Source organism: Gopherus evgoodei, unplaced genomic scaffold (assembly GCF_007399415.2).
Source record: "Gopherus evgoodei ecotype Sinaloan lineage unplaced genomic scaffold, rGopEvg1_v1.p scaffold_32_arrow_ctg1, whole genome shotgun sequence".
Lineage (NCBI taxonomy): Eukaryota > Metazoa > Chordata > Testudines > Testudinidae > Gopherus > Gopherus evgoodei.
The window spans coordinates 5,730,398-5,748,178 of NW_022059994.1; the positions used below are offsets into that span (position 1 = coordinate 5,730,398).

Sequence of the window (17,781 nt, forward strand, 5' to 3'; positions counted from 1 at the left end):
TACCACATTTTGGGAGACAACGCAACACAGTCGACCCTATGCAGGAGGCATCACAAGAAGCCTCAACAAGGGGCCTATTGGTGAGTTCAGATCCCTGTCCCATTAGCCTTAACTCACAACTTTGTTGCCCAGGGTTGGGAGACAGCATGAGCAAACAGAGCCTGGTTCTGCAACAGTCGAAGAAAACTCACAGCCTGGCTGCTTGTCTCTTGCCGCAGCTTCCTTCCTTCGGGAGGATGCTGTGTGCAGCTGCCTCACATCCCTGCTTGCTGTGGATTGTCTTAGCCTGTTGCTATTTAAGATTGTCTCAATCTATCTTCAAAGCAGTGCTGCCTTCCTGCTCGGCCAGCACAGCAGAGCTAAGGGTATGTCCACATTGCAATCACAGGGTTTGGTGGCCATTCATGTAGACATAAGCATGCTAATTTTAATGGAGCTAGTACTGGAGCAATGATGCCACAGCAACACAGGCTGGAACCCTGGGTAAAGACCTGGACGACTGCACCTTCATTGCTTTAATCACGTACCCCCACTGCAGTGTAGACGCACCCTGACAGACAACAGCAGGGGGAGCTGGGAAGGGGTTTTAATCCATGTCTACAGTATGCAGACATGGCAGCAGACTACGCTGGCATAACCCCAGAGCAGACACAACCTACAGTGGGGGAAGGGGGTTTCCCATCACTGTAGGAACACTGCCATCCCAGTGACAGTAGCTAGGTCAACTTAGCTGCGTCTGCACTAGGGGTGACATCGGCCTAGCTACAGCATTCAGGAGTGAGTTTTAAGTGTAGACTGGGTCTTAGTTACACAACCAGGACAAAGAGGTTATACAGGGGCCACAATAAAGAGCAGGTTAGAAAGAGGCTTATTTACAACAACAAAAATAATCTGTCAAGCTCTATTGAGGATCTTATTGAGCGATGTTTGTTTGGAGTGTCAGGCAGCTGGGCCTTGAGGTGTTTTCCCAGCCTTCGCCCTTCAGTCCCCCGGCATCGTGTCTTCCCTTTGCATCCCATCGGGTTTGCTGCAGACCCAGTAGCGCTTCGTGGAGCACCATGACGACGTGGCAAAGCCGTCGCTCAGGTACGCACAGTCACCTTCTCCTCTTACCGTAAACCTGTGACAGACACGCCCCTGGTGATAAGAGTCGGGCAGGGGCCAGGCACGTGCCCCCTCGGATGGGCCCATCCAGTGAAACCCCCCAGGATCGCCCCCTTCCTGCACCAATAATTCCACTCAAACTCTTCCTGGCAAGAGGGGTGGGAAGGAAAAGACAAAGGTTGAACTCCAGTAGGGTTAAAGAATGGTCTTCTGTCCATACTGGCAATGCAAGACACCTAACTCTTTTAATATAGCTGGGTTACAAGCATGGTTATTTCTGCAGCATAGCTGCCACCTCACTGATTGTCCTGCAGGATTCTTCACCAGCAGCCATTGGCATTGACTCCGCATAGGCACTGGAGTCCTACCCTTTTTTCCTCTAGGGAGGAGGAGGAAGGGCTAAGGTCCAGATTGTGAAAGGTATTTAGGCACTGCTTCTCTGCTCAGCCATGCACGGCCTAAGTTACTTAGGTGCCTAAGGCACTTTTGAAACACAGCCTTATGTTCTTAAGTTATTTAGGCTTTGAAATGCTGAGTAACGCTTAAGTACCTTTAAAATCTGGGCTTAAATCCCCACTGAACTTTTCAGGAATTACCATGGGTCTCTCATTTCTACCTAAGCTGCCAGTTAGAGAGTTGGAGGGGAAGCAGCAGCCCACTGATCTGCTAGGTCAGCAATGGAGACGAACCCCAAAGACTAGGGGGGAAATGTCACAAAGGAGAAAAATAATCAGCGTTATTTGGGGAATAACACATTTTTTTGATCTGCCCAAATTCAGCCCTTTTCCCATTTGGATCCCAACAAAGTGACTAGCTAGAAAAAGGACTCACAGGTTGTTGAACTGTTCGCCATTCACCCATCCCCAGAGCTGTGCCGATTCTCGCTTCAGGCCAATCCAAAACTCAGAGACGCCTTTATATCGCATAATGAACTTCTTTAAAAACAAACAAACAAAAAACATTATTCATTATAGTCTGTAATGCTGTTGAAGCAGTTAAACTATTTTCAGTCACTGCTTCAAGGGGACCTGCTGCCTAAAACAAATTGCTTTCCTACCATAGGTGGTCCCTGAATCTGCAGAAAGCCTCACACATTAGCTATGAACTGCACAGTTCAGCTCCACTTGTGTTCACTCTGAAACCTAATGGTGTCTAACTCAACGTTAACGATTTTGCTGCTAATTGTTTTAATAGCAACATGCAGTTAACACGCTGACTCACTGCTGTTGGGCACAGTGGCAGGCATCTGGTGGGGGACTGGTGAAAATATCTGTTGGGGGAGTGGGGCAGATGTCACTTGTCTGCAAGACTCATAGATTTTAAGACCAGATGGGACCATCATGATCTTCTAGACCTTCAGCACATCACGGAACCGCACTCACCCACTCCTGTAACAGACCCCTAACCTCTGGCTGAGTCATTGAGGTCCTCAAATCATGATTTAAAGTCTTAAGTTACAGAGAATCCACAATTTACTCTAGTTTAAAGCTGCAAGTGACCCATGCCCTGTGCTGCACAGCAAGGTGAACTCCCCCTCAGGGTCTCTGCCAATCTGACCTGGGGGAAAATTCTGGCGACCAGTTAGACCTTGAGCGTGTGGGCAAGACCCACCAGCCAGACACTGGGAAAGAATTCTCTGTAGTAACTCAGAGCCCTCCCCATCCAGCGTCTGCTCCAAACGTTGGAGATATTTGCTACTGGCAGTCACAGATCGGCTACACGCCATTGTTGGCAGTCCCATCATCCCATCCCCTCCATCAACTGATCAAGATCCCTCTTGAAGCCACTTGGGCTTTTTGCCAGCACTGCTCCCCTTGGAAGCCTGTTCCAGAACGTCACTCTGATGGTTAGAAACCTTCATTCAATTTCAAGCCTAAACTTGTTGATGGCCAGTTTATATGCATTTGATCTTGTGTCTATATTGACGCTTAGCTTAACTCCTCTTCCTCCCTGGTGTTTATTCCTCTGATGTATTTAGAGAGAGAAATCCTATCTTCCTGCAGCCTTCATTTGGTTAGGTTAAACAGGCCAAGCTCCTTGAGTCTCCTCTGGTAAGGCTGAGCCACCATACCACGGACTTTGGAAACAACTGCTTAAAAATGAAATGCTAACGTCTCTTTCCTCCCCCACCCTCTTTCTGCACCCGTTCTGTTTCCAAAGTTCCTTCCCACCCTCTGAACTGCTGGGTGAGATCTGTGCACAGATCTTCCCTTCATTAACTTATGGGACCAGGAGGACATGGGCAGCGCATAACTCCTGCATTTGGGAAGGCTGGGTGCGCCCAGACCCATGGCCCCTGCCGCATCCTCTGCCCCGAGGCCCTTGGACAAGATCATGCCAACATGCTGCTTGGTGCCTATACCAGTTTTATTTTTGTTTTTCCCTACCAGGTCTTTCTCGGTGTCGATCTCAGCCAGGGAGGCATTGAGTGAAGAACAGAAGCTCTGACTGGAGTCCCAGGTCCCCTCGGCCTCAGAGAAATAGTAGCATTTCCCTCTGTACCCGACCCAGCCATCCAGGCAGCAGGGAGCAGGGAATCTTACATTTAGACGGACTGGGGTGGAGACATGAGGCAGGTTGGATTCGGGTGGAGATTTCACTGAAGTTAAGAGAATAGCAGCGATAAGAGACGTGTCCCTTTGCTTTCTCTAAATTCAAGAGAGAAATCTATAGAAAGCTGATCAACGTGTATCGTGGGTAGCACCTTTCTGCGCCAATGAATCAACTGACACAGACAGGTCACGTACCAGGTGCAACCCCAGATCTGTCTGTTTAAAGGCATTTTTGTTGTTTGCTTGAGGTTGATTTGTCCTGTGGTCTAACACACTGTTTCCAGCCTTCCTCTTTGTACAGCCCTTCTGCCCAGCTACTGAACGTTTCAGAAGCTTTCAGGGCCAGATTTCCAAAGCTCTCAACTTCTAGACAGCAAAATAAGCCACTGGATTTTCAAAACGGGCTCCGCACGCTGGGTGCTGAACAGCTGGCCTGAGCATTTTAAAATCCAATCCCATGAGTCTCCTCAGCCTTCCATGGAGGGACTGTCCCCACGAGCTGGAAAAACGCTTTCCGCCAGAAGGGCTGTGTCATGAATATAGGGGAAGGTAGCAACCTTTATGTATGCCAGCTCATTCAGAACCATAAAATCCCTCCTTTGCAGCTGTACTGGATTGCTTTACCTGTAAAGGGTTAAGCAGTTCAAATAACCTAGTTGGCACCTGACCAGAAAGACCAATGGGAGGGGAGAGGGGATTTATTTTGTTGTTCTGTGTGTTGTTCCCTCTCCAGATGGAGGGAGAAGCCAAGCAGGTACAAAATCTCCTGAAAAATATAATCCATCTAAAACTACAGAAACTGAGTAGGGCAAGGAAATGTGTTAGGTTATCTCTTGCTTTGGCTTGTGAATTTCCCTATGGTACAGAGGTAGTTTCATTCCTGGTTTTGTAATTGTGAAGCTGAGCCCAGGGGGAATCCTCTGCATTTTAAATCTTTTTATTACCCTGTAAAAGTTACTTTCCACCTTGATCTTGCAAATGGTCTGTGCTCACATTGCCTAAGGCAATTGGTTGGTCATTTATTCTCCAGGCCTCCTCAGAAAAGGAGGTGAAGGGGCTTGGGGGGATATTTTTTGGGGGGATAGGGATTCCAAGTGACCCTTCCCTGAATTTTTGTGTAAATCACTTGGTGGTGGCAGCAATATACCGACCAAGGACAAGGAAGGATTTGTGCCTTGGGGAAGTTTTTAACCCAAGCTGGTAGAAATAAGCGTAGGGGGTCTTTCATGCGGGTCCCCACAACTGTACTCCAGAATTCAGAGTGTGGGGGGGGCCCTGAAAGCTGTTTTAAGCCAGCATCTCTGTTAAAAGGCCAGTGCTGTCATAATATTAGAGTGGGCAACAAAAGGGACCAGCACAGGCAGTGGATGGAAGCAACCCACATCTGTAATTTCTGGCTTGATTGGTAACTGCTGATGTGGCGGGGGAGGCACAATGGCAGCCCACCCCCCTTGCCACCACAGTTAGGGTCACCTTTCTGGTGACTGCCCCAGGCACCCTCCAGCAACTCCTTCTTGATCAAGGCACCCCGGGCAGTCACCCATGTTGCCCACCCTTTAGGCCAGCCCTGCCAGGGTTGGCCTTAGGGAAAACGGCATACTGGGCGAACTTGTATTTTGGTGCCCTGGCCCCCACTGCCTCTGCCAGTTCTCCACCCCTCTCATCACCCCTGGCCCCCACTGTCTCCCCCAATTGCCCCAGCCCCCACTGCCTCCCCCAGCCTCCCACCCAATGCTCCTGGCCCCAATGCCTCACCCACACCCCTCCCCATCACCCCTGGCCCCTACTGCCTTTCCCAGACCTTTACCCATTGCCCCAGCCCACTGCTGCCTCTCCCACAGATGATCCTGCCCCGCTGCCTCCCTGGGCTCCCCTGTGCACACCCCAGACCCCACTATTTCCCCCCCCCCATTACCCCCAACGGTCTCCCTTAGCTCCAGGCAGGCCAGGCCAGATGTGCTGTAACAGCAGCTGCTGGCTGGCGAGGGAGGGAGGGATGCGAGTCCCCACTCAGCCCCCCCACAGCAGAGAACTGGGCTGCCAGGCCAGTCCCGTTTCCCTGCTCTGGGGCGCCACCTAGTGGGACTCAGGCAGGAGTGCTTGCTGCTGGTGCCTTTCCCAGGCATGTCCCCCTCAGCTGTGCTCAGCCCAACTCCCACCCTGGCGGAAATTTGGGGGGGGAGATGTGACCCCCCCCCATATGCCTCCCCCTCAACGCGAGGCAGCAAAGGCCGACAACTCACCGTGCAAAAGTATCAGAGCAACAGCAACAATCACGACTAGGACTACCACGCTGACGGTCAGCGGCGCTTTCCACCCGACAGCTCTCTGGAGTTTGCTGTTAGGCAGATCACCTGAAAGAGAACAAAAACCCCATTCAGGTCCCTTAGGTTGCCTGCGGCGGTGGCACCAGATGGATCCAGCACCACCAGCATTGTCTTGCCATTAGCCGGCCCATTGCCATGACAACTGGCTTCCCAGGTGGAGAAGAGATGGTAAAGTATTGATGCTGCTGGAGAGACGAGGACGTGCTCCTGGTATGGAGCCCCTCGCAGTCTGACACACAAAGGTCTGTACTTCAACATTTAATACAAGGAACCAGGTTTACGTACGGCAGCAGGAAAGCTCTGGCTAATCCCTAGGTGTCACTGACTTTGCACTTCCACAGCCCCTTCCCCTCCAATGCCTGCGGCCCTCTGCCACCACGGAAGTTATTTGCACACCCTCTAGGCAGTATTGTTGTCACCATTTCTCAGCTAGGGAAACTGAGGCAGAGAGAGAGGCAGCTTGCCCTGGATCACAGGGAGTCAGAGGCAGAGGCATGAATACATAACCATGAGCTCATGATTGTGGGTCCAGGGCGTTAGCCACAAGACTGTCCTTCTGCCCCGTTTCCTTTTAGCTTCCCTAAGGCTCCTTATCTGACTATTTCTAAAGTTTGTTATTTTGGCTGGATGGAACTAAGGCACCAAAAGTGCAGCAAAATAAAGATTATTTTCCTCCCCTTCTCCCACACCCATAGGACCCTCAATGTCAGGATAATTTCTGGCTGTTTGTAAGGGGTGTGCAGACCCCTGGATGGAGGATGCCGTTGTGCTGTTGGAATAAATGACTGTGTCCGTTCAGTGAAAACTGTTTTGGGCAGCAGTTAATGGTTTCTTTGAAATCCCTTCAATCACGGAACAGAATGCTCAACCAATGTCAAAATATTCCAGACAGAAGCATTTCAGACGGCCCAGCGGATGAAGCCACAGGAGCAGGTGTGCATTTGCTGCAGGTCTACACAAACTTGTGTTTGCATAAACAAGCTATCCAGTCCTCCCTCTCCCCCCAGCACACAGCTGGTCTCAGCAATGCCCAGGGTGGGATTCTGGGTGAAACAGGTGCAGCGATGGCAAACTTGACTCACTTGTCCGTAGCATAAAGCAGAGACAGAAAGAACAAATCCAGTCAGTCATAGGAACACTAGCCAAGTGTAACACAATCCGTCAGCCGGTGGGATTGAACCTGGGACCACTGACCACGAGCCTCTGTGCCTGAGCTAAAAGGCACCTGCCTCTTAGCTAAGGCTGAAGCAGACTCATTAATCTCTAGGTGGTCTAGGTGCCATCAGAGGGCAACAGAGCACCACACCCAGCAGACCTGGGTTACACCAGCCCTCAAAAGGCGAGCGCTCCCGCTACACAACCATCATCTCATGTCTGCGCTTGGAAAACAGCAGCTGTGCGTACGAACTGCGGGACCTGCATGTAGAAGCCTGGGACCTGGGACTCCTGATGCCAACTGGCAGTATCGGTAGGATTGCCAACTTTGTAATACTTGAAAAACAGACACTCCAGCAGGAGTGCTGGAACCTCCCCTGACTCTCCTTTTCCCCCAGGGGCCCACCCTGCCCCACCTCTTCCCTCAAAGCCCCGCCTCTTCCCCCAAAGCCCCGCCCCTGCCCTGAGGCCCCATCCCAATTTGCTCTTCTCCCCCCCCCCACCATTGCTCACTTCTCTTCCCCTCTCTAGTAGGTAGGAGGTGACCCCGGCTGAGTAGGGGCTCATGCAGGTAATGACCCGGCACTTCCTCCACCAGCAATAACCAGACTTTGTGTGTCCGGTCAATAGATCGGACTGGACACTGTTAGGTCCCCTTTTCAACTGGACTTTCCGGTCAAAAACCAGGCATCTGGACACCCTACATACAGACGTAGCCTTCACGCTGTTCCTGCTCAGTCAAGCGTCAGTTACCTTGTCTTCCATTGGGTGACAGCTCCGAATCCATGGGACCCACACCTTTTGTCACCTCTCTTCTCTCACCAAGACAGATGAACGCTGGGGTACAGGCCCTGGGCTCTGACCAGTTCCTCTCTAGCTGCAATTGGGTCCAATTTGGAGCCAGCAATCAACTTCAGAGATCCCAGCGCCAGATCCTCTGCCTTTGGCAGCTACTGGACCGAACTGAAATCAAGAGACAGAAATAGTCCCAATTTTCAAGGGTTGGCTGGTTTTCTCTGCACCCAATTCCTTCCCCAGCCCTGTCCGCATATCCAGAGGCATTAGCAGTGTAATGAACAACCGCACATTGCCTCAGAATCCTGGATCTCCCCCCCGCCACCGGACCTCAAAGGGATTCAGAAACTAAAATGGATAGACAGTAATTATACACGGTTCACCCACCACAAGAAGAGAACTGCTCCTGACCACATGCAACTAAAGGGGGATTTCAAGGAAGCTGGTTCCCATGCAAGGAACCAGGGTAGCTGGAATACCCCTCTCCTCTTCAGCCAGGTGACACAGAAAAGGAAACCACAAGCAGCCAGAGATTCCATTTACTGTAGATGCTGCTTAATAATAACAACTCTCACCACAACTTATAGTTAATAGAAACATTTTGCCTGGAACTGATACCGCCCAGTTGACTATCAAGATAACTGCTCTGGCTATTGGCAAGAGACTTGCATTACTGAGAGCTTTAAAAAAACAAAAACAAACAAACAAAAAACCCTGCACCCCACAGACCCCAGCACCACCGTTTGTGGGGCTGGAGGCAGGGAATCACGTCCTACTGATTCCTGGCTACAGCACCACAACCCTGCCTTCCGCTTCTCAGCCGGCGTCAGATAATGGCAACTCTCAGTCGTCAACCGGGGGCTTCCTAAGAAGCGGAATATGCTGTATTGCTAATCTAGGGGCTTGTCTATATTAGAGAAGTTGTAGCAGCGTAACTAAATCCGTTTTAACACTGATCTTCTAATTATACTAGTGGAAATCCCTAATGTAGATGCTCTTCAACTGGTTTAATCTGGAATTCAAACAAAACCCACTCAAGGGAGACAAACCATTTTAGGGCCTCTACCAGGAGCAGCAGAAGCACCTTAAATGCCCCCCCCACCCCCGCCCCAGGCACCTGAACATTGGCCCTGCCCCCTGTGCAAGGCTCCGCCCCCACACCACCCCTTCTCCCTGAGCCCCTGCCCTCACACTGCCAATTACCCCAAGACTAAATCTTTTCCCCCACAGCCCCACCCTTGCACCACCCCATCTCATACGGCCCCATCCCTTCCCCCAAGGCCCCATTCTCACACCGCCCCTTCCCCGAAACCCCACTCCCCACTTGCTCCTCTCTGCCCCTCCCCCTGCCACTCGCCCTTACAGCTGGTAAGTGGGTCAGTATAGCCCTCCCACTTTTAAAAGTGTGGGGGGGAGGCCCCCTGCCCGCCCCCCAGTCACCTACATTAGGTATTTGTCTCAGCATAACTAGATAAATTTTGAAAGTCAATTTAACGTAGCTGTGGTATCTTTGTGGCCAAGATGGAGTCTGCTCTGCTGGCAGTTCCGGCCAAGAAAAGGTGCGCACCAGAACGCAGCAGGGAAAGTCCCTTCCACCCCATGGGCACCTGTTCCACACCCCCAGGTGTAAACACCCCCTGCTGAGCCCCCTACCCCGCTCCCTGCAGCACAGCGCCCCCTAGTGCTGCACTAGGGCATTGGGGCCAACTGACTGCCAAGGCAGAGCACCCCCTGCTGAACCCCCTACCCCGCTCCCTGCAGCACAGCGCCCCCTAGCGCTGCACTAGGGCATTGGGGCCAACACTGACTGCCAAGGCAGAGCACCCCCTGCTGAACCCCCTACCCCGCTCCCTGCAGCACAGCGCCCCCTAGTGCCGCACTAGGGCATTGGGGCCAACACTGACTGCCAAGGCAGAGCACCCCCTGCTGAACCCCCTACCCCGCTCCCTGCAGCACAGCGCCCCCTAGCGCTGCACTAGGGCATTGGGGCCAACACTGACTGCCAAGGCACAGCACCCCCTGCTGAACCCCCTACCCCGCTCCCTGCAGCACAGCGCCCCCTAGCGCTGCACTAGGGCATTGGGGCCAACACTGACTGCCAAGGCAGAGCACCCCCTGCTGAACCCCCTACCCCGCTCCCTGCAGCACAGCGCCCCCTAGCGCTGCACTAGGGAATTGGGGCCAACACTGACTGCCAAGGCACAGCACCCCCTGCTGAACCCCCTACCCCGCTCCCTGCAGCACAGCGCCCCCTAGCGCTTCACTAGGGCATTGGGGCCAACACTGACTGCCAAGGCAGAGCACCCCCTGCTGAACCCCCTACCCCGCTCCCTGCAGCACAGTGCCCCCTAGTGCCGCACTAGGGCATTGGGGCCAACACTGACTGCCAAGGCAGAGCACCCCCTGCTGAACCCCCCTACCCCGCTCCCTGCAGCACAGCGCCCCCTAGCGCTTCACTAGGGTATTGGGGCCAACACTGACTGCCAAGGCAGAGCACCCCCTGCTGAACCCCCTACCCCACTCCCTGCAGCACAGCGCCCCCTAGCGCCACACTAGGGTATTGGGGCCAACACTGACTGCCAAGGCACAGCACCCCCTGCTGAACCCCCTACCCCGTTCCCTGCAGCACAGCACCCCCTAGCACTGCACTAGGGTATTGGGGCCAACACTGACTGCCAAGGCAGAGCACCCCCTGCTGAACCCCCTACCCCGCTCCCTGCAGCACAGCGCCCCCTAGCACTGCACTAGGGTATTGGGGCCAATACTGACTGCCAAGGCAGAGCACCCCCTGCTGAACCCCCTACCCCGCTCCCTGCAGCACAGCGCCCCCTAGCGCTTCACTAGGGCATTGGGGCCAACACTGACTGCCAAGGCAGAGCATTCCTTGCTGAACCCCCTACCCCACTCCCTGCAGCACAGCACCCCCTAGCGGTGCATTAGGGCATTGAGGCCAACACTGACTGCCAAGGCAGAGCACCCCCTGCTGAACCCCCTACCCCGCTTCCTGCAGCACAGCGCCCCCTAGCGCTGCACTAGGGTATTGGGGCCAACACTGACTGCCAAGGCAGAGCACCCCCTGCTAAACCCCCTACCCCGCTCCCTGCAGCACAGCGCCCCCTAGCGCTTCACTAGGGCATTGGGGCCAACACTGACTGCCAAGGCAGAGCACCCCCTGCTGAACCCCCTACCCCGCTCCCTGCAGCACAGCACCCCCTAGTGCCATGCTGACCCTGACTACAAGGGGAGAGCACCCTCTCCACAGCTACTTGTACAGAGGAGAGGCAAGGAAGAAAGCAGTAAAGTGAGCCCAGGAGTGGCTTCCTTGGGAGCAGGGTGCAGGGAGGAAGGGCTTGCCTTCCCTTGAAAGTAGATTCTTGAACGTGACGGCCAAGTGTTCACACATGGAGTAGCTAATCCAAAGCAGTCGTTCCAGAGTAGTTATTCCACGTGGAGACAATCCCTAGAGGGAAACAATCATGCGGGCAGTGACAAGCAGTTTACCCACCATAACAAGTGTAGTAGGATCATATAATGCCTGGAACACTGGCCCACTCCCCTCCCCCGCCCCCCAGCTGCTCTCTGTAGGAATGTGCTACCTGTAGCAGGGAGAGGTAGTGAATTGTTACCACTAGCAGTTACTGATACATAGGGGTTGTTATGTGCTGACTTGTCCTAATTTGCTAAAACTTGACAGTGGTGTGGGATGGAAGCATAAAGTGTCCAGCTTCCAAACGACTTTGCCTGGATTCATATTAGTGGGACACAGGACATGTGGAGGATAATTTAAACTCTTAATTTCCTTAGGGTTCACCTTCAGTATACTTTTGTGCTGGTGCAATCTCTGACCATTACAGTTCATCAGGTCAGGAGGCAAACCCAGGCAGCAATGCACACTTGTCCTGTTGTCTTGATTGACAAAGGTTTTGTAGATTCCTGCAAGCCCCTGGGGTAATATCTCATTAGAGATGAAAAGGCTTGTTCAGCAAGAGATCTTGAAATCTGTAGGGTAAAGATGAGCCTAGGCTGACCAGAGTGCAAGTGTGAAAAAGTTGGGATGAGGGGGTAATAGGCACCTATGTAAGAAAAAGCCCCAAATATCTGGACTGTCCCTATAAAATTGGGACATCTGGTCACCCTAGATGAGCCTGATGGGTTTGTCTCCATGCAGCTATATTCCATTATCTGGGTAGAAAGGAGAGAGAGGTATTTTGGATTTCCTATTACCCTGACTGAGGGCCATCTATGTTCACCTGATTTTTTTCTTGGCAGGAGCAGTTTCTATCTATTATATTACAGGGTCAAAATATGGCTGCCATTACACAGAGGCCTTAGTGGTGGTAGAGGTGAGAAGAGGGCCAAAAAGTCCTTTCCCTCCCCCAAACACTCACTCCCCAGTTCTCCTGGTGGCCCAAGGGCTTCCCCTGGCTTCCACCTGCACAAACACCACTCCTACCACCACTGCTTGAAGATGCACCACCTTCTCCTCCTCCCCACCACTGCTCAAGCTTTGGAGACATAACTGAGCCTGCGGCTGGTAAAATGCTCATGATCTCTGTAAAACATGATGCAGGATGATTAGAACTGTTCCTACTGAGGATCTCGAACTCAGACAAACCTTAGTGAGGCAGCAAAGAGTTCTATTGAAAAGCTGACTTGGTTTTTTTGGGGAGGTGAATAGCTCTTTAGAGGTTCAGGCTTCTCCCGTGAACAAACGAACCAGTGAAGCAGCCTAGCAGAATAAACAAACCTACCCTGCTATTTACATTGGGAGGATAATTGATGCTGAATCCTGCAGCTGACAGAATGGGATATAAACCAGTATCACACAGAACAAATATTTCACTGCAGTGTTTTCCACGGAAATTGAGATTGGGGGTGTGTGTGTGTTCAAAAATACAAGGGGAGAACCGATGAGGGATGAGACTGTTAGGGCAAAGGTGGGCTGTATGGCACCATAGTAAACCCTGAAAAATGTTTCACAACCATTTTATTAGATTTAACTCATGTTTTTCAATCAGTACACAAATTAAAGTTGGCTATACAAGCCTACTGTGAAGCACTATGTCTACATCCTTCTTGGTTTTTGTTGTAATTTTGCACAACTCTGTTAATGAACTTCTCAAATGCAGGGCATTCATTTTTGGTGGCTTCTCACGTGTCCGGTACTTCCAGTCCCTCATGATATGCTCATGATCAGGCAGAAGGCGACTTCTTTCAAAACACAAAATTCTAATCAATGAGGAAAAAGGACGTTCAGCTGTAGCTGTTGTGACTGATGGCAGAAAGAGATGAATTCCTGCTTCTTTCATTGCAGGAAACATAGCATAAAAATTGGATCGACCCAATAGTGATGATAAAGAAGAAGTTGAAATCAAATCTACGTTTGTTCATTGTAGGAAATTCCACTCTGTGTTCAAATTCTCTATTCTGTCCTGATCAGATGGCAGCCCCATTGCTGGTAGAGCCTCACTCCACTCAATTGTCGGTGTTTTGTAAGACAGGCATCTGTAAAAGGTATGTAGAGGCTGATGGAACCCAAAAGGTGTTCTTGTAGAGCTGTAAGAATCAAGTCAGCGTACTTCACTTTTTCAGCTGTCTTAACACACACTTCTTGTCTTCTTCATTTAAGGAGTTAATATAAGTGCCCTAATTAGCCAACTTCTGAACTGACGTCTTTGCTTCTTTCAGTACGTTTTCAGTGGACCTCTCTCTGATTGATTCAAGTGTAGCTTCCAGTGTGGGACAGAGATCTACTGCTGTTGCAGCAGATACCTGGATGGCATTGTGTAATGACCCAAGTGGTTTCAACAGTAGACTTCAAAGAGAGAGAATGGCAATAGTCTTCTCTGAACTTAGCAGAGAAAGTAATTCACGAGCCCCACTACTTAGATCTGTCCCATCTCGGTAGATACTTTCCAAAGCCAATAAAAATGGTTGCAGTCATTTGAAGACAACAGCCAAGGATCCCTCATGAGAAAGACAGTGGATTTTCCCAGATTGGACTACTTTGAACTTCTGTCCCAATGTATCATCTATGTTTTCCAAGATGTTTAGTCCTTTCAGACTCTTGCTGAAAAAGAGTATAATGAAGACATTAAATGTATAGCTTTTTAAATGCCTTTTGAAGATTCTGCAGCTTTTACTAGTTGGAGTAGATGGCCTCTGCAGTATGTATTGGAGAGATCAGAGTTACACTTTTCTCTGAGCAGAGCTTGTGCTCCATTACGTCTTCCAGAGAAGTTTGCAGCTCCATCAACCACACAAGCAGCCATCTCTTTGGGGTTCAATTTACAAACATTTAACTCTGAGACATGGGTTTCAGAGGTGCAGCCGATGTGTCTTCTATAATCTGAAGATCTAGAAATTCATCTACTGACCTACCACTGATATCAAGATGACACAGGCAGTGATTTACTACTTGACTCCTTTGCATCAGTGCATTCATCAGCAGCGTACGCACATTCTCCGAATGTGGTGAGAGGCCTTCACTTTTTCAACTGTAAAGTCTGTTTCACCACATGCTTCTAACCAGTCAGCTGAGTTTCTTGCAGAAAGACAACGAGCCTTTGCTGGTCTTGGCCAGAACCAGTGTCCAGCTTCTGGATTAACAAATGGCCGTGCACTTAACACCGGCCTCCAGTTTGTAGTGTCTGGTATCTCTTGCTGAAAGAGGAAGTATGATGTGACAGCCATGTTTGGTCACACAAACTGTGTTGTGTGTCCAGCATTCTTATCAGCCTCATTAAGTACTTCTAAAATTGGCTTTGACGGTGACTGGCTTATAAGGCTTTCTGCATGTTGATGCAGTTCAGAGGATTGGTGTTTTGCAGCCTTTTCATATCGTTTGTCAGCATTGGCTTTGCTGATCAGTCTGGCAAACCAAGCTCCTCCACTTTTACTATATAAATCCACGGTATGCTCACATCCTGAATTCTGTGTGCAGTCCTGGTCGCCCTATCTCAAAAAAGATATACTGGAGTTGGAAAAGGTTCAGAGAAGGGGAACTGAAATGATTAGGCGTATGGAACAGCTTCCATATGAGGAGAGATTAAAAAGATTGGGGGATTTTCCAGCTTGGATAAAAGACTAGTAAGGGAGGGGGGAGAGATATGATAGAGGTCTATAAAATCTCGATGGGTGTGGAGAAAGCGAAAAGCTCCCTCACATAATACAAGAACTAGGGGTCACCCAATGACATTAATAGGCAGCACGTTTAAAACAAACAAATGGAAGTACTTCTTCACACAACACACCATCAGCCTGTGGAACTTTTTGCCAGGGGCTGTTGTGAAGGCCAAAACTAGAACAAGATTGGAAAAAAAATTCAGTTCATGGAGGATATGTCCATTGATGGCTATTAGCCAAGATGGGCAGGGATGCAACACCACGCTCTGAGAGCCTCTGCTTGCCCGAAGCTGGGAGTAGACAACAGGGGATGGATCACTCAATAATTGCCCTGTTCTGTTAATTCCCTTTGAAGCACTTGTCAGAAGACAGAGTACTGGGCTAGATGGACCATTGGTCTGATCCAATGTGGTCGTTCTTATGTAAAAATGAATTATAATACAATAAAAATGTTTAGTACAGAAACTCCCAACACCAGCCAAAATTGATCACTTGGGCAGCACAGCTCAGTCTGCTGGATCCCTAGGCAGAGTAGGCAAGTTCATGCTGGGGAAATTTGGGGTAGGGGATGTACAGCCCCCTGGGGGGGAAGGTGCAGGGCAGGCCCTGTTTCACTGTATTAAGTCTCCCGCTGCAGCAGCTCAGTAGCGTCCATCAAAGAGGAGCTGCACTGACCCGGCACTGGGATGCCTGTGCCTTGAAGAACCCAGCCCTGGGAAGTGGATGCTGAGAGGTGCTGTCGGGGGGAGGGAAATAAAAAAATCCCTCTGCTCCTCCCACCCTATTTTTTGCAAACACTGGTGTCTCAGTCCCACCAGGGTAATTGTTACCCCCTTTGCCCTCATTGTGCCAGTGCCTCGCCCTGGACTTAACTCCAGCTCCCCCCACATCCCTAATTTTGCTCTTCAGCCCCTCTCCTAACTCTGCCTCCAGTTGCTTGACCCCCCCCCACTCCTCCCCAGTCAATTTCCGCCCCCTGCTCAGACCCCGGTCACCCCCCTCCTCCGATTTGCCCCCTTTTAGCCCCTGTCAAAAGCAGCCCCCAGAATCTTCCCGCTACCAAGCGCAGGCTGAAGGGCAGTGGCTTCCGCAGATGTTCCTGAGCATGTTGAGTGCCCCAAATTCCTACCTGCAAAACACAACAGTCAGGGCTGCAGACACCCCCGCCCTGCAGCCGCCCTTGTCCCCGCAGCAAGCAGCCTCAGCTCCTGAACTCCGCGGAAGAGACGCAACCACCTCCCGCACCGCAGTCCAGCAAAACGGGGCGTCTCCACCCGCAGCAAACTCACCGGCTGCGGTGGGAAAGGAGCCTTTGCAGGAGCAGCGATGCAAACAAACCACCATCTGCAGGTCAGCTGAGCCAGGAACCGCAGAAAGAAAAACTAAAAAAAGCCAATCGCTGTATCCTGCTGCGATATAAACAACAAAGCAAGACTCCAATTAACTCCCTCCCCTCCAGACCGACCAAGGGCCACACAACAAACCTCCGTGCATCTCCCATTCCCCCGCCCCCAGCATCCCTCTGTATTGCACAGACACGCCCCCTTGCAACTGCCCCCTCCCTCATGCCAGGGGCTCTGAGTGCCCCCAGATCCCCCAGACCATTCTTCCCCCTGCTCAAATTCTGCACAGTCACGTATGGGTGACTCATGTTTCCCTGTGACTGACTCAGTGGGGCAGGGGTAGGATGAGCACAGGATAAATACTGAATTGGTGCCAGAGGCAGCATTGTGCCTGCAATAAACTCTGGCTATGTCTACACAGTAACTAGACTCCCATCCCTGGCTCGTGTCACCTGACTCAGGCTTTTTTTTTTTTTTTTGCAGAATTTTCAATAAATATGTTTATTGGGTGGATAATAAAATTACCTTTGTTTCAGTGGACCTCAGCTTATCCCCTCCCACAATCATACACATGAAAGGGAAAAAAATCTGTTTAGATCCCATGGACATTCTCCCTACATTATTTTGCTTGGGGCTGGCTTGCAATGAGCAGTAGTTCCACCTTTACAAAATTCTACAGGACACCATGGCTATGTACCTATTGGGTGTCTGGGAAGTGGGCAGGCGAAGCCCGCCCACTGCTAAAGGATCCTCCCCCAGCCTAAGGGGAGGAACCACAGGGCCACAGAACCCACTGAGTGCGGGGGACAACTAATAAAAGAACAGGGAAAGGAGTGAGGTCAAAGGGTCAGAAGGAGGGAACCTAACGGGGACACCGAGCAGAGAACCCCGGACAGCGCCCACTGCTCCTCGAAGGCGTCAAGGGATGACTCAGGCTTGCAGGGCTGTTTCATTGCTGTGTAGACATCTGGGCTGAGACTGGAGTCCAGACTCCAGGACCCTAGAGGTGGGAGGGTCCCAGAGCCCAGAAGTCTACACAGCAGTGAAACAGCCCCACAGCCCGAGCCATGAGAGCCAAAGGCAGCCGGTGTAACGACAGAAACAGTGACCGCTCCAGATTCCCGACTTTGGCTGCACGGAGCATGCGCAGTAAACTTTGCTGTCGCCGCTGCCCTCTCTCTGCCCTCACTTCTACTTACGATTTGCTGCCTCTCTTTGGGGGGGGGGGGTTACGTTACACCGGCAGGAGTCAGCCATGGAGTTTTTTTTGCTGTGTAGACATACCCTCACCGGCCTCTAGGCCAGTGGCTCTCAATCTTCCCAGACTACTGTACCCCTTTCAGTAGTCTGACTTGTCTTCTGTAACCCCAAGTTTCACTT

General features: G+C 51.2%; 1 protein-coding gene across 1 annotated transcript; it reads right to left on the reverse strand.

Moving 5' to 3' along the window:
• Positions 1-862: 862 nt before the first annotated feature.
• On the reverse strand, positions 863-16,570 carry LOC115640888 (C-type lectin domain family 2 member D-like). The gene is made up of 6 exons (XM_030543971.1): positions 16,348-16,570; positions 7,892-8,101; positions 5,900-6,010; positions 3,492-3,703; positions 1,936-2,039; positions 863-1,120 (listed from the first exon to the last, which is right to left on the reverse strand). The coding sequence occupies exons 2-6, from the start codon at positions 7,923-7,925 to the stop codon at positions 982-984; spliced, it is 600 nt and encodes a 199-aa protein (XP_030399831.1). The 5' UTR covers positions 7,926-8,101; positions 16,348-16,570; the 3' UTR covers positions 863-981.
• Between the last annotated feature and the right edge of the window lie 1,211 nt (positions 16,571-17,781).

Excerpts from the sequence above, each read along its gene's own strand:
- LOC115640888 (XM_030543971.1), bottom strand. The coding sequence starts at position 7,925 with ATGGATTCGGAGCTGTCACCCAATGGAAGACAAG. Across the intron at positions 3,704-5,899 it reads TGCTCTGATACTTTTGCACG|TGAAATCTCCACCCGAATCC; the intron begins GTGAGTTGTCGG and ends TCTTAACTTCAG. Across the intron at positions 1,121-1,935 it reads GGCGAACAGTTCAACAACCT|GTTTACGGTAAGAGGAGAAG; the intron begins GTGAGTCCTTTT and ends TGTCTGTCACAG.